At 40.5% G+C, this 17,220-nt stretch overlaps 1 protein-coding gene across 2 annotated transcripts in view; it reads left to right on the top strand.

Annotated features, from left to right (window-relative positions):
• The first annotated feature begins 298 nt into the window (after positions 1-298).
• Positions 299-17,220, top strand: part of SNX9 (sorting nexin 9) — a 61,412-nt gene continuing 44,490 nt past the window's right edge. For both annotated transcript variants that reach the window (XM_058021496.1, XM_058021495.1), the window contains exon 1: positions 299-402. In XM_058021496.1, coding sequence (XP_057877479.1) covers positions 391-402 — 12 coding nt within the window. In that variant the 5' untranslated portion in view covers positions 299-390. The remainder of the gene's footprint in view (positions 403-17,220) is intronic.

Genomic DNA, 17,220 nt, shown 5'->3' with positions numbered 1-17,220 from the left:
CCGGCCGGGGCGGCTCCCCCGGGGATCAGCGCGGCGCGGCGGGTGCCTCCGTCCCTCGGGCCCTGCCGGAAAGGCTGCGGGCACACAGCCCCGCCATTACCCCCGGTGCCGAGCCGAGCCGGCGGAAAGTGCGGCCGAGGCGGGGGCATCGCGGCGCGGCCACACCAGCCCCCGCCTGCCCAGCGCCGGCGCTTGGCTGCTGAGCCGCACAGCGGCCCCCAGGAGGCGGCGGCGGCGGCCGGGGACGCTGAGGAGGAGCCGCCTGCGCGGCCCAGCGGCGGCGGCGGGCGGGCCGGACACACCGACCAACCGACCGAGCGAGCGAGCGAGCAGCCGCGGCACGGAGAGAGAGGGAGGGCAGAGCGGCAGCGCAGCCCGGCCGGCAGCGCCATGGCCACCAAGGTGAGCAGCGCCCGGCGCTCTGCGCCAGCGGGCCCGGCCGGGCGGGCGGGGGTCCCGGGCGGACGGGCTGCGGGCCGGGGGAGCCGGTCCCTCCCCGGAGACTGCCGCCGGCCGCGGGAGGGACGGAGGGAGCGCCGCGCTCGGGCCTCGGCGCCACTGCCCGGCCCCTGCTCGGGGCTCGGCGACTCCGGGGCGGGGGAAAGTTGTTTTTCTGCCGTGTTTGTGCCCCTCCGTACCCGCTCCTCGGCGGAACGACTGTAGGGTCGTAGAGCCGCCGGAGGCCGAGGGTGCTGCTCCTGCAGCCCGGGCGCCCCTTGCCCCGCTGCCGCCCTGCCCGGGGAGCGGCGGGGCGCTGGGAGAGGCCTCGGCCACCGGCGGGCCCGGCTGTCCCGGCTCCACTGTCCCGGCCCGGCTGTCCTGTCCTGTCCCGGCCCCGGCTGTCCCCGGCCCCGGCTGTCCCGGCCCGGCTGTCCCGGCCCGCTCGTCAGGGCAGCTGATGCTGACCCCCTCGGTAGCATCCGGGGGTGGCTGTGCCGTGTCTCTGGTGGGAGCACAGGGTCCGCACTGTGCGACCTCTTAAGAGTAAGCTGTGATTTTACACGCGAAAAAAAAAAAAAAAAACCCAAACCAAACAGCAACAAAAAAAAGACAGGAAGTTAAATTGTTTGTTCAGTTCTTCAACAGTATCTGCTGCTAATGCTGCTGTCAAAATTAGCCCGTCCTATCTGAAAGTGGCCCCTTTCTAAACAAACAATATTTGTTTACTATATTGGTTGATGAAAGCATCTCTGCTTGTGTAGGTGTGAGTTAACATGCACCAGCAACTCATCTGTGACATGTCTAAGTATCTCAGGAAGACTTTTTTGGTATTTGAAGTATTACTTTGAGTCACCTGATTCCATTAGGTTGGCTAGCAGTTTAAAAAACTTCCTTTTACTGAGGCCTTTCTCATACAGTGCACTATTTATGTTGCTCTTCTCAGTTCTGAAGAAATTCCACATCTTGAATGTGTCAGATTTAGTGTATAAGTAGCTGTCTTTGTAACCATGTAAGATGGTGGTGGCTCAAGTTTGGGTTAACTTTTTCCGAAGCACTGAGAACTTGATTTTAGGTTTCAAAATCACTTACGCAGTTTAAAAAAACAATGAATATAGTCAATATAGTGAAATTTATGTCTCTGTTGAGCTTTTAGAATATTGTTAATAGATTTGGTTTTTACGTTGGTGAGTTCCAGTAATTCATGGGATGTGCGTGTGAATATTTTTTACTCAATCTAATGATTGTAGGTAGCAAGAAAATTACTTCTGGTGAGTATATACCACATAATACACAGTACTGTTTCTCAGGTCACTTTGAGGTGCAGTGTCCTCATGGGATCCTGTGTTATGTGCCGAATACATGATCCATTTTATTTATACATTAGGAAACTTTCACTTTGCTGTTCTTTATTTTTTGGAAACATTATGGCCCCAGACGGAAGGGCGTATAATTTCTGACTTCCTAATCCAGACTGGCTTAAAATCAGGTGGTGCAATTTTTTTCATTCTACACATTGCAAGATATGGTAATATACTTAGACTTGAAGGCTAAAATTGGTAAGTGGTAGTCAAGAAAGAGTATTTTGATATTTTATTGCTATTATTTTGTTATGCTGGTAACTCTGAGCAGTGCTGAAGAAAAGCTTACTTTATTTTCTGTGAGCTCTGCCCAGGAGATGGGTCCCTCTCTGCAAACTGCCTTGGTTTGGATTTTATTTTGTTCATGTTGTGCAAACATCAGCTATAATAAAGGATATATTGTCTTTTTGAGCAGGGTAAAGGAGTAACTGGCTGAAAAAACAGATTTTAGGAGCTCAGCCACCTAACCAGTCACCATTTCATTTGAACATAAATTTTTGTTTTTTAAATTGTAAACAAATTTCTCACCTTCTGCTTGTGCTCCTTCACAAATTGCCTCTTTTTGAAAGAAATATGCAAGGTGTGTTTGTATTTTATGTGAAATGTTAACAAAACTAAACTATAGTTGTCTGGAGTATGAATTCTTGAACTTTAATGGTGTCAAATCCTATATAGCTGATAAAGGTGACTGACAGTCTGGCCTGGCCTGTGCTGCATGGGCTGTTAGTGCTTCCTGAATTGATTCCTGTTTAAACCAGAATATACTTTCCAAGGAAGGCTGGGGGTAAATTCAGTCTTGATTTGAATGCTTTCAATGACGGAAAATTCAGTCTGTCTTTTTTGTTGTTGTTTTTAAACCATCTCTCTTGCTGTTGATACATCTTTCTTTTGAATCTGAACTCGCCCAGCTTCTGTTTTCAGATTTATCATTTTCTCTACAAGATTTACAGATGCTTGAATCAAGGTGTTAGATTTCATGAGGATGAAGGATGCAAATAGGGGTTTCTTCCATAGCTAGCATGTGATCCTTGGCCAGTTTTCTTGCTCCCACTTTGATAAACCAGAGCAATTAAATTCCTTGAGTTTTCATGTATGAAGATGTGATATACGGTTGGGTAATGTGCTGGCTCTGCTCTGTACCATTCAAAAGCAATGCATTTCTTATTGAAACAATAGAAGCTTTTAGGGGAAAGGACTACTATTTTCATACCAAGAAGCCTTTACTAGCTAACAAATATGCTTTCCTAGCATATCTGTTAGCTAGCAACTAGGTAGGGAGTCTTCTGTCGAAACAAGCCTTAAGCACTCTGAAGGCTGTGGAGGCTGTGTCTGATGATGTGAGCTAAATTAGCAGTGACCATTGCTCCTTCTCCTTTTTGCTCCTCATCCCATGCTGTATGGACATCCCAGGAGTCTACTCCAACACCTGTCAGGCCTGTTTTTAAGGTACAGTAAGTTGCTGAAATAGCAAAAACATTCACTGAATGGAAACAGTGGTGTCATTTTTCCAGTTCTAGGCAGTTGCAGTAAAGTTTGCTCAGAGGTGGTATAGTTGGCAGCAGGTTGGGTGGGGTGGTATAGTTGGCAGCAGGAGACTTTCACAGAGAAGGGTGAAAATATAAATGGGAAATGGAGGATCTAAGGTTTCTGGAGGCAGTTCTTCTGTTGGCTAGATCCTTACTGTAGCTTGGCAGTGGACTTTGTGGTTAGCTCAAGGTTATGTGCTCAAAAAACTGAAACAAATGTTAAGCCCTATCAAAATAAGAAAAAAAAGAAGGTTGTTTAGGGGACTCCTGGAGTTTCACAGTCATTTAACTGAACCCAACTTCAGAGGTAAAGCAATTTCATGTCCACGTTTAAGAACCGGTGATTTAAGCTAGATACTTTGATTTTGGATGCTTTTCAGAAGGAGAGTTAACCTTACTAATTCCTTCTTTTTAACTGTGTCACAATTATGTGACACAGAAAGTGCCTGAGCCTAAAAAATTTTCTAAACTTGGTCACAAGGAAGATGCAGTTTGGTAAATATTTATGTCTTAGTTGCTTACAAAAGCCACAGGTGAAATTGTCATATATTTGTTCCTTTGTGGTTTCTTTGGCCTTTCCTATTATTTCCCCACTGGAGTTTGCCAAGTCCCAGCTTTACTCATGTCCTTTCTTTTGTTTTTGAGCTGCATTGAATAGGGAGAGCTAGAATTGTCAGGAAGCAATATGCTGGCTTTTAAACAACGTTCTCTCTACCTTAGCCTATTTTTAAACTTATTTATTATTTTAAAATGTAGGCAAGTCCTTTTCTTGAAAAGGCTGATGTTTTGCCATTTGTTAAGCCCTGATTTCAGAAGGAAGTGAGAGAACTGAATAGGCTCTGGGCAGACAGTTCTTCCAGTTCTTCTGGAACCTGTGCTGATAACATATGGTGAGTTTTAATTTAGAAGTTGAAACTAGGAGCTGATTTATTCGTGTAACATTGTTGATGTTGGTGACGTTGCTTTCCCAAGAGAGGTATTTCATAAGGCAGTTGTTGATAAGCTTTGAGAAGTTGGGCCCCTCTTACTGTCAATTCCAACAGTTTTTTTTTTCTTTATAACATATAAGGGCACTTATATCTCACCATTGTGTTCTTGATTGTTTAATGGTTTGTGTAATTTGAGGACTCATTTATCTGGTTCTGTTTTCAGGACTGGGCCCCTTTTTGTGGGAGGAAGCCCTTTGAAATGAAAGCTTAGTCTAAATATTCTGTTCTTTAAAGAAGATACAATTTAACAGTACTTCTAAAACAAGGAAATGCTGTTCAAGGCTTTCTTGTCCATCTAAACACGTTGGATTTTCTCTTTTAATGTCACTGACCAGGTATAGTTGAATTCAGCATAGTTCTTGTAGTTGTGGTGAAGGAAGGTCATGATTTACATATGAAAATTTCAGGGAGGGAAAGGTAACAGCACATTAGCCTTAAAGATTATTATCCCTAAGTGTGTATCTTTCCTTTCATCTTTCTTTTTCATTCTCTGTTACTCACAGCAGTGTAAGGCTTCCCAAAGTCCCACATTTTCCTTTATACCATCACTTGAGTTGGTTAGAAACAATTCCTTGTTCTGATTTGCAGTAGGGAAGTGAAGTACCCCTCTGTGCTAAACCCTCCAAAATACCCAGACTTTGTGTTCTGTTGATCTGCATTCTGCATTGTCCTAACTTTGGAAGTAGACTCCTTTCGTAAATCGCATCTTAAAGGAAGATTCAGTTAATCAGTCTTAAGGCATCTGTGAGTTGGGATGATCCTCTTCTATGCAGATCACATCCTAATCCATTCAACATGTTCCGTTATTTCAAGCAAAACAAGACATAATTCAAAACACGAGATCACAGATGATCTGTGTATGTAGGTTGTGATGGAACAAAATTATTACATGAAGCAATGATTTTGATGTTACAGTCTAAGGATGTAAAATGTTGTTTGGGTCTTTTAGGCTAGTATTAAGTAGACGTGGGGGTACTTCCTGGGGCTTTTTAGGTTATTTTGGTTTGGTGGTTTGTTTTTTAAGGGGAAACAAGATGACTAGAGAAGAGCAAAATGGTTGGTAATGCAGATTAACCACACCTGTTGGAGGAGTGAGATGCTAGGATGAGTATGAGAACTGATGCAGTTATTTTATGAAGACACAGGTTTTCTGTTCTTTTGTCTTTCTGTCTGGCCTTATGGTCTTTTAAAGGTTCAGTGATACGTGGTTTATGTTAAATTGCAGCAATTACCAGTTCAAGGATTCTCATTTCTGTGCTGGAGAGCTGGTAAGATTCTGAGTGATGCTGTTCTTGAGTAATGATTCCTCTGACTCAGTTTTTCAAAGTTATTTTGAGCACCTAGGCAGAGTCATCAGAGACTCATTACCAGAGGTCATCATTTAAAAACATGATTACAGCAGCCAAAGAGAAGGAAGTCTGGTATCAAATGTCATAAGCTACATCTGGTTTATAGATTCAGAGTTTCAAGTTTTCACTCTGGTAGAATTTCTCATATATAAGTATTACTTTGGCAATAAGGCTTTACAGGTAACTGTAGCTTGGTAAGAAGGTTCATTTTACTGCATTCTTTCAAGGTTTTCCTCTGAATTATCTTCCTCCTCAGATTCTCAGGTCTTGAAAAAGGTCCTGGAAGAGTGAATATTCAGTAAACCTCTCCTTATTTGATTAGGGCATCTGGCAAATTTAAAAGTTTACAGAGATCACCAAGGTAAAAATCATTTGAGAATTTTGCCATTTCAAATACGTGGGTTCCCTCCTGTATTAAATTTACAAGCAATTGTAACATTTATGATGTTGGAAGCAGTCTTGCAAAACATTTTAAAATCAGGTAATAGAGAAGAGACTGTGAAATAGTGGGAGTGATTTATTTCAACCAGCCCTGCAATAGAACAGATGAGCATTTTGATATCTAGAATTATTTTAAGTAAATACCTATTGCAGTGTTCAGCATTTAAAGCTAAACCTCTTCTATTTCAAAGTGTGTTTCACAATGACAATTTCTCCGAATTCACTTTACTTCACTTTACGAATTTCACTTCTTGGAGGGCTGAAAACCAGAGCTTGTGCTTTTATTTTCTTTAGTTGCATTCCTGCTTTCTCAGCAGTTTATGATTGGAAAGGAGCTTCCCAAGTAACTGAAAGTTCAAACAACAGAGCAATCTTGTAGTAGCCCAATAAGCAAAATTCAAGTGCTACTGAAGAGAGAGGAAAAAAAAGGCATATTGCTTACAGGAAAATTTAACTTAAACTCTGAGCATATCACTTTCTTTCCCAAACCTTCCTTATCTTTGAGCTTTGTCTAAATAAGAAACCTCTGTCAACAATATATATAAAAAAGAAAAAGACATTTAAGACCAGAATCATTTAACTTTGGCAGATAGTCCTCTGTAAGACCCACAGTAAGGGGAGAAGGGCACAAGGAACAGCTCTTCCTGTGGGGAGCTGCCCTTACGCAGCCTGGTCCGGCTGTTGTGTAGTTGTGAGGAGACATTTGGGACATGGCATGGAATGAAGGGCACATGAGCCATCCTGGGCACTGCTGGTAACAGGGTGCGTGCTCACAGAAGTGTGCTGGGTAAAGTCAAACCAGCGACTCTGCCTGTGAACGTGTGTTTTGTGGGTAAAATCTATTTCCTCCTGTATTTTACAGCAGCTCTTCCCCCAGGTCCTGCCCTTTAAAGGAAGCCACTGTATGGGAGGGGTTTCCAATGTGCAAAATAGGTGGCTGGAAGGAGGAGGAGGTGGTGAGAAGATGGGCAGTGCAGCCTGTGGGAGGTCTCTGGGGAGCCCAAGCGAAACAGCTGCATCTGGGGAGAGGCAGCCATGGCTGGCCCAGGGTTTCTGCAAGTGGGACTTGCTCAGGTGAAATCGTTCAGTCCCACTCCTGTAAAAAAGTGGAGACTGGTGAAGAACTGGTTGATGGGTCTTATTTCTTATGACTTGTCATTGAGTTACTGACTTCTGCTCTGAGTTGCCATCCTTGGTATGGGAACTGTTGTGCTTTTATTTTGTGTATTCATATGGTATCTCTGTTTAAACACAGTAGGTTTTGGACTTGCTTTGCTTTTCCCAGCCTTCTGAGACTGCAGTTCTCATTGTTCAGAGCAAAGATTAGTTGTCATCTCAATTCAAGCAAAGTGTTTGCTTTCCTGGTTGATAGAACAAAATGGCTAATTTGCAAGAACAGCTATAAAAATACTCTTAGCATAGCTTTAGACCGTACCTCCCTTCTGCATGATGAGTTTGGGTTTTTTTTCCCTCTGTGGTGATTGTGTAAGTGGTTTCCAGAAGAAAGACAATTAATATAAGGCTATTACATTTATTGTTTTTTCTAGTTCTTATTTAAATTCTAGTATTGCCTGAAGAGCCTATACAATTCATCTTTCTGCAGCAGTAAGGCAATGATTGATGAGGTGCTTCACTTCACCTTATAACTTCATGGGATTTGAGAGTGAAGCTTAAATGTCTTTAAATGTCTTAAATGTCATATTTCCTCCACTGCATTGGTTCTTTTTTTGGGGGGGTCAAGGTTTAATTCAGTAATTGAATATTGCAATTACATATGATAATATAATGTAATTAGTGCTTACCTAGTTACAGCACACTTCTTTCAGCAGTGCTGTAATTTCCTTCCTTAATAGCCCTATATTTTTCTTCTGAAAATGATTGCTTGTGGAATACAAAATTAAACATCTTCCTTGCTGCAAATAACTAGACCACAGTCTTGGATGTTTGTATCAAGGTTGTTGAATGACAATTTTTTTATCAACAGCTCTGGCACATTCTGTCAAGCTGCCAAATTTTCTAGTAATTCGTAAGGAAGCAGAAGTTCTAACTTTCTTTTCAGACTTCTTTGATGCTTTCTGTCACTGTAAAGGTTGCTGGTACAAGAAAAGTTTGTGAGGTGTTCTGTCAAACTTTCAATGTTGCATGACTTAATCCAGTTCTGTCATTCATTACATCTCTTCAGTTTTTTTTATTTTATTTATTAAATGCATCTCTTCAAGCATTCCTTTTCTTCTTTTTTTCTAACTCTTTGTGTTAAAGTGGGATATGCCTACACTGCTAGTGTGCACATTGCATTAAATTGCAGGTCATTAATGTCCAGTTCAAGTGGTGGGTATTCTCTGGCCAGGTCTAATGACTGAGCTTTGCTTATTTGAGCTGCCATTTATCATGAAATAAAGTTTGTTATCTTACAGGATCTTGTACTTTTCTACACTGCCAAGAGAAAAGCCTAAAATAGCTGTGGGCTTGGATACTTTAGAACCCAAAAAATGTGAACCTTGCCCACTTCTAGAGTAAAGAAGCTTCATCTGATAAAATGATAATGCATTTATGTTGGTGTAGCTGTTTCCTCACTTGTGTTCATAAAATGAAAGTAAACATAGGCTTTTACAAAGTAGTGTTTCTAATAAAAACTGAGATATAAGAAAACATTAATATATTGATTAATGTTGGTTACTCAAGTAACAGAGAATTTAGCAGAATTCCACGTGGAGAGCTCATCCTGCTGTGTGTCAGATTCCTTCCCAGCTGCTTTCAGTGAGCATGCTATTCAGCATGTGTTTTCCTATTAATATTTACCAGTGTTTGGGACTTGAGTAGTTCAGCTATTGCATTCTGTATTTTATGTATTTTATGAAGTTTATTTGAAGCAGCATCATTTTAACGTACGCTTAGTTTGCTTTGCCAGGTATTAATTTGCTTCTAGAATGGTCTGTGCATGTGGTACATTGAGATCCACAATGTGTAATAGTGTGCTGAGTCTGGAAGGGCTTAAAGTTTGCTAGATAGCCTTAGTGAAACTTTGTCCCTCTCCAATTATTAAGATAATTACTAATTTTTTTCTAATCTCTGCTCTCGTAGAGGCAGCACTGTTGTGTGACTACAAGCTGTCTTAATGAGTAGGTCACAATGTGGCAATTTTTCTGGTGAATGCTGCTGGCTTTTTCTGAAACCTTCACATCTTACTGGCTCTGTTCTTTAGAGACAGAACTGTGCCCTGAAGTTTCAGGCAAACATTAGGGGACTTGGCACAGCAGGCTTCTGAAACACACCATTAAATATTGGTTCAGCAAACAGTTGTAAGTTTTGCAGTTTGATTTCAGAGGTACAGTAATGATTAATCTAGGCAGAGATTTTAATCACACTTGAGATAAATGCATCCTGCCTGACATCCGTAAATACAAACCCATACTGCACTTGCTGCATTTATTATACACCTTTTATTATACACTTGCTGCATTTATATGCATTGCTGGAGTCATGGTGAAACTGGAATTAATGTTATCAAATTCAAAATTGTTGAGTCCCCAGTTTATCTGAGGATCTGGGAAAGGTTGGTATTCAGAAAGGAAAACATGGGGAAGGCTGGGCACGTGGAGCAGTGCAGTAAATTGATTCTGAAAAGGTCTGGTATCACTGGAGTTCCTCACTCATGGTAGGAGTTTTGCAGTACATTTTTAATTGATGACTAGTTTATAAGTAATGTTTTAAACAAGAAAAAAGCTTTTCAGGTGCTTAACCCAATGGAAAGCTCAGATGTGATTCAGGGGAGTATCTGAGTCAGTATTTGGAAATATCTCTAAATCACATGGGTGTCTTGAATGTATTTCTGCAGCTGAATTTCCCTTGCTTCAGTGTTGCTTGGGTGCTTGGAGATTCTGTTCTTGGGTCTGACAATACTCCATAAATAAGTCACTATGAACACACCAAAATGTAACCAAGCACCTCTTTTAGTAGTGCATGGTAGTTATTCTGAAAATCTGCTGCTTTTTTAAACCACTGAACTGCTTATAGATAGTTCTCAGACTAATATTTTTAAGCACTGCTGTAAATCTGGAAAACATCACAGTTTCTCTTTGCTTTTTTTATGCTCCGTGGCATGGTTATCTACCCACCTGGCTTATAACTGCATGGAAAGCAGCTGTAATTTGTTTCAACATCTTAAAAATTTTAAGATCTGTTTTACTCTTAACACTTTTAAGAGATCTTAGTCATATAACCATTTTAGACCTCATTCTGCATCAATGACTTTTAGTTCCAGATGCTTGAGTTGAACAAGAGGCTTCCTGTGTCAGAATTCACTTGAATGCAAGTTCTTGGTGTGCATTCTGCCTGTAATGCTGGCCAGGAGCACGTTTCACTGGGCTTTGGGGTGTGGTGATGTTTGCTGACAGGTAGACAGCTGTAAAGAAGCTCATGTTCTGTGAATCAAAAATAAAATATGAAACAAAAAATGAGTGGGACAAGTCTGAACTAAGTTCAGGTGGTCTTTCATGACCAAAAATTATTTTCAGCAAGACAGTGAAGTCCTGTGTGGTAGATCTGAAGAGTTAATCTGTCCTCACTGAGGAAAGCCCAAGTTGCTGAAGTGGCCAGTAAGCTGTTGTCTTTTTTACTACAGAAAACATTTCCAAGTCTCTTTAACACTTGAAAACTTGCCTAGACATTTCTTTCTTACTTCCATTCTAATTCTAGAAGCGCCAGTGGTTTAAACCACATGCATGTTGGTGGGAATTGAGTATTGCCTTCCTGTCCCTTACAGTATAAAGGTGTCAGACTTTGTGGTTTGTACTTTTTTGGAAACACTTCATATTTTGTTGTCAATTCCAATATGAGATAGACCTTTTAATCCAGTATAAATACTTAATTAAATACCTGCCTGAAATATTGTAGGCACGTGCAACTTGTGAGTTTTGCATCTGTCTGCAAGCATATTTTAGTAGTGGGAAGAAATTACACAAGTCCTTGTTTCTTAGATTTATGTCTGTGTTTAATTAAGTTCTAATATGCTTATAGTCAGTACTGTTGACTTCAAATGAGTAGCTGCAGGCTAGTGAACTTATTTTAGAGTTGAAAAATTGCCCAGAGGAAAGTGAGCCAGTGGGTCAAGAGACATTTTTAATGTAAATTTGTAGAGTAATGTGAGGATCCAGCAGTTAGAGCTGGTGAGGGAACTTGGAGTAATGATACCTGAATACTGTGAACTTCTCTCTTCATCCAGAAGTGGAGTTCTTTACTGAATTTAGTTTTACTTTTTGGATGAATTTGCTTTAATTCTGATGTTACTAAAAGCAAAACAAAACTGTGTTGAAAAGAAATGTAATACTAAAGGGAGGTTTTAATTAAATAAGTGAATTTTATTTTTTGCTTATTGTTTAATAAAATCATAGTATAAAATGTTCCAGTTTCTTCAAGCTAGTTTTCTAGGCAGATGTTGCTGAACACATGCACAAGGAGTGATGCCTAGCCCAGTACAAGCAATATACATTTTCTCCAGTTTCTCTAGAGTAGTTAAAAAGATAAACATTGGTGTCTCTTTCATAATAAATCTTTATCACTTTACTGGCAGTTGCTAGTATAATGGATAATCTCTTGAATTCCTAAGGTACTGTTTCTGTAGGAGTCTGTAAGTGTCCCTTGTGTCCTCTTATTCTTCTATTGTCAGTGTTTGGTTTGTGTCTTGTCTCTTAGGAAAGCCTGTGAGAGGATCACGAGGACATTTCTTTACCACAGTCAGGACAGAGAGGAGCTGCTTCTCCAGGCTGAGAGGAATAGCACTTGAGGAGCCACTTGATATTTCTGCATAGGCTGTCCAAATGCACACTTTGCCTTGCAGTCTGATAGAGGGACTAAAACGAAAAGGCATTTTTTGGTCAAATCATAGCCCTGGATGTTTCCTTCATTAGTAGTATAAATGTTTTTTGTATTTTCAAGGCCAGGCTGGATGGGGCCTTGAGCAGCCTGGTGTAGTGGAAGGTGTCCCTGCCCATGGCAGGGTTGCTGAAACAAGATGATCTTTAAGGTCAGTCTGACCCAAACCATTGTAAGATTCAGTGATGAAGATGATGCAGTGAAAATATCTTCGGACTTGGGGCACTTAGCTTTTGAACAAGCTTAGATTTCATGCTGAAATTATTAAGGAAATTATTAAATCTACCAAAATGTTAGGCACTGTTGGAAGAAAGCTGGTGTCCTCAGTCCTCTGAGGTGGGAAAGACATGAGGGAGTCCTGTCTGTATTCCTGTGTTCTTACTGTTTTTCTCAGCATTGTGGACACCAGCCCTTTTAAACTTCTTGCAGAATTCCCTATAATTTCCACAGAGGGACTTACCATGTGTTTTGATCTGTGGAGTTTTTTCAAAGATGCATTGATTAAAACATGGCAACTTGAGTAGTCTGTGAATGGTGAATGGCTAAGCTGTCATTTAGATCTGTGCCTACCCTGAGTCTCCCCTGGAGCTTCGCTGGCACCGTGAGGACAGCCAGGAGTTTAAGGCTTCTGCTTCAGCTGATAACAAGTCAAATGTCTTGCACTTATTCTAAGCAGTAAAATACCTACAAACCACTAGTTTTTTACAGACAGGAATCACAGGGCAAATTGCTGGGAAAGGTCAGCAGGGGAAAGAAAATGCAAAAATAATTTTAAGTTATTTGGTTTTTGTGTGGAAGAGTATTGTCACTCTTTAGACTAAATGCTTCATTTTAAACCATTCTTTAGGAGTAATCAAAATATACTGCTAATTTCTGAACTGGTATATTTCAGGTAGGCTTTTGTCTTTATTATTTCCTTTCTGCTTTCTTAATTTCTCCAATCCTGAGATCCCAACCTGTATCCCAGCTATGCTATTTCTGTTTTATTATCTTAGAACTGCCCTTTAGAATGAATATTTTGTTTCTAAAAGCAATATTTGTAAATATTTGAAAAAGTAATTCTGAAAAAAAACTAATGAAAGAAACCTCACAAAAAATGTACTAAAAAGCAAACCCACCTCCAAAAAGCTTTTAGAAGATAACTAATAAAATGAAGTCTGGGAAGAAATAAATGCATTTTCCTCTTCTATGCTTCCAGGTGTGAGCAACATAGTGCTTATCAGTATTTCACAAGCAGCAGATTTCAAAGGCTTGCTAGACCTACTGAAGAATATTTGTACTAACTGAAGCAGTTTTTGTAGCAAGCTGTTCTGAAGTTTATTCATACCAGATGTGTTACTGGAGTTACTTGAGGTGACCAAAAGCCCTTTGTTGTTCATCCCAGCTAAAAGCTTAGGCTGCTCTCCTAGAAGTTCAAGTCCTCTCACTGACACGGCTGTTTAAAATGTGAGGACTTTGACTTGTTTACAGCTAGTGCTGATGACTAACTTTTCTTTATTAAAAAAAAATTATTTATATTATTTTTGGCATTCTGCCAGGCTTTTCAAATTATGGTTTCTGCTCCTCCAGTGGATGCAGGTTTTAGAGAAACCTGCACTTATCTGCCTCGTATACTTCCCAAAAGAGAAATCCAGAATTTGATCCTCTTTCTGTCAATATGGGAACTGCTGCCACCAGCATGAGGTGTTGCCATCTTGCTGCTGTGATACAGCAGTTGTATTTCTGACAGTGGCACCAGGCAATTTAAACCTGTGAATCCCTGTCTCTTGACAAGAGCAGTGCAGGGTGGCTGAAGCTCTGAGCTGCTGAAGTGCCAACTGTGAAGAGAAATGTATGCAGTTACGGAAATTTCATGCTATGAAATTTCTATGGATATTTCCTTTGTACTATCTGCCAGTGCCAGCTGACCGAGAAAAGCAGTTGTGGTACAAGTTTCCTAAATTGTAACACATGGTTGAAACAGATGAATCTATGGTGTAACACTAGATCTCTTCCTAATACAAATGAAGTCCTGTGTGTAAGGAAAGCATTTTCAAAGGTGTGTCCAATTTTTTAGAGGCTTCTCCAATTTTTGTGCTATAAAGCATACTTAGATGCAGAACTGCTGCACTGCAGTCAGGAAATCCAGCATTACAAAAACATTTTACTTCAGAAATGTGAACTTAAAGAAAAACCAGTAGTGATTCTATGTGGGTCGTTGGTCATTCATGTCAAGGAAGGCTGAGGCGGGGAAGGTAAAAGCTGCTCTGAGCACAACTGATGTGCATTAGCTGTCAGCCTGTCTGCTTGTGGCTGCTGAGGAATACACAGGGGCTTCCACTGTCCTTCTCCATGACAGAGCTACCCTGCTGCAGCTGAACTGTAATGCAGGCAAGGGTGGCCCTGTGCGCATCAGGATTGTTCAATTTTGGGGTGAGGTGCTTTTCTATCTGAGCCTAGCCTTGAGTGAAATATCTTCAAAAAGGCAGAAAGGCTCTTCTCATGAGGAATAGGTGTTTCTGTTGCTTTATCACCTCTTTTAAGATTCTGGGGGGCATCCAGCAGGAGCCAGTGGATCAGGATGTCTGTAGAGATCTTGGATATTCATCTAGTAACTTAGTGAAGCACTAGTGCAACCTTTCATTGGAAATTTATTTTAATGACTTTTGCTAGACAACTTCCTTCCCACTTCATTTATGCTAAAGAGCCTTAACACTGACAGGTAGAGTTGCATTGTCTTACGTCTGCTTTCAGAAATAAGTTGGCAAATGCTTGGTTTTTTGTTGTTGGGTTTTTTTCCTTTTGGTTTTTAGTATTATGGGAAGAACAGGGAAGCACTCAACTTGGACAGAAGTAGTGGAGGAAGGTGAAGTCTGGCCTGCAGAGGAATAATGTTTCACTAATCTAGATACTGCTTTTCAATATGGGGAATCTTTGGTGTTTTAATATTTCTAGGTATGATTGTATCATAATTCTAAAAAGACAATAATAATTATTGATTGCAATGCTCAGTACTGGGAGGCTTCACGCTGTAGTAAGTTAGTAAATCTGTAAATTGGGAAACTAGAGTCCAGTTATGTAACTACAGTAGGTAGAACAAGCTCCAAAGAATGCTGATACAACACTGAGAATTACCAGTTTCCTTTTTATTTCCTTTATTACAATCTGAATTTTTATATCCATACTGCAGAAAAGCTAATTTTCATTTAACTCTTACTGGTTTCCCCCATCTTGGACGTGTAGATAAAACTGCTGGCTCCCTCTCATTCTGGAGAAACTGCAGTGTATGCCAGAGGTGCAGGGATGCTGGGGATCAGAGAACCCTTTCCCTCTTGCCATGCGCTGTGGCAGGGTTCTGCTTAATCTGTGCCAGTCCTTCCTCACACCAGGGAGCATGAGGTGATGTCAGGATGTGTTCCAAACTCCCAGTGGAGATGCTCTGTTGCTGCCTGAGCAAAGGGAGCAGTAGCTTACAGTACAAGACCCAGGCCTGCTCTCTGGTCAGTGAAATCAGTTAAAGCTTTTTGGATTAGCAGGGCTTTTTTTCTCAAAGGAACTGACAAAACAACTTCAGAATCCAGAACCATTTGTATCTTGGAGCAGAGGTGGTGGTGGCAGAGGGGAGATATACATGCAACTAGTAGATGAAATTAATTTTCTTATAGCTAATAGATTTGCTAATGGTTCTTTCTTGTTTTACATGTTGGCAGGATTCTGTAAATGAAGCAGTGGCCTTTATTCCACTAAAAAGTATTTTAATTTCTGAAGTTACTGTAATTCTTGAACGGTTTGATCCTTTTGTATATGATCAGAAGTAAATACAAAACACAACAGTTACTGTAACAATTTTTTCTAAACTGTGTTTTGAAGAAGTTATCTTCATGGTGTTCATTAATCTGGACTGATCCAGATTATGATCTGGAATTCATCAGAGATTCCCATTTCATGAATATTTAAAGTGTCCCTAAGCTTAGCTCTAATATTCAGTGTGTGTATTGCAGTGCCAAGGAGCTAAAATTTTTTTCTTGTTAAATGCTTTTTTTTCCATGCCCATTTGCAATTTTGCATGAGTTGCAAACACACAGTATGTATGGCCGGTAAGAAGGAAAAAGCTTATTGGAAAGTCAAACCATTTTCTATTTTATAGTATTTTGGAACTGATTGTCAGAAATTTAAGTAGATTTGGGGCTGAGGTATCTGTCCAGGAAAAGGCTAGGGGGTTTTCCATTAACTATACACTTAATAGTTGGGGCAAAAACATTTAGTCACTTAGTTTTACTTTGGAACTGGTTGAGTTTATAAACACAACAGTGGAAGGATAGTGTTAAAGCTTACTTGCCAGAAATTCTTAAGGTCTTCATTTCCAGCCTAGGCAAGTGAGCCTAGAAATGCAGGTGTAATGGAGAGTACTGGCAGAAAAAGATGAGGAGTGTATTTGAAATGCCAATATACAGACCAGGTTTCAGATGTTCCTCAAATTCTTAATGCTCTGTAATAATCCATTTCTGTAGCATTGCAAATGGGTTGGTTTTTTTAAATTTGTTTTTCAGTTTCTTAAACTGTAGTTAGCAAGGTTTGTTTGTAATTTTTTCCCTGTTTTCTACTTTTTCTGACTTTTGAAACAGGCATCCAGAGCAGGTCAATAAGTGGACTTTGGCATGACAGCATATAAATTCTATGTATTTTTTGTTTTTTCGTCCTCTACAAGCTGAATACTTCAATTTTTTTTTTTCTGCGTAACTTTAATTTCACTGCTGTATCTAGAGAATCTAGTATTTGCATCTGTTCTTTTATTAGAAGTAATACTTTTTACCTTTCCAATTTGGCTGGGGATGTTTTGCCAGTTTTTCTGAAGGCTGATAAAATTTGTTTGTTGCCTTTTTTTCTGGTAAACTCTCATCATTCCTGTGAATAGAAGCAAGAATTTAATATTATGGTGTATTACTTGGAAAAGGCTAAGAAGACTCCCTGGTAAAGAAAGACTCCCTGCTTTTCTCATGATTCAGATGCCCAGCATCTGATTGCTGTTAAATGGACTTGCAGAAAGTGGATAAATGTTGGCAACCTGCTGGAAAAAGGACATGTTCAACACTTCCATCGCCTACTGCTGAGGGAAGAGCTCTGGAGAGTGGTGCTTTTTACACCCCCCCCTTAAAATGTTCTTGTATTTCTAGAGGTGTGCTGCTTCTCTTCAGTTCATTTTTCAGGAGAGTAAAGCAGCTTACTCTTATATTTCCATGGAGGCCAGATGTGCTGCTGGAAAGAA

This window comes from Melospiza georgiana, chromosome 3 (genome assembly GCF_028018845.1).
Source record: "Melospiza georgiana isolate bMelGeo1 chromosome 3, bMelGeo1.pri, whole genome shotgun sequence".
In the NCBI taxonomy this organism is placed as follows: Eukaryota; Metazoa; Chordata; class Aves; order Passeriformes; family Passerellidae; genus Melospiza; species Melospiza georgiana.
This window is presented reverse-complemented; position numbering and strand designations above follow the sequence as displayed.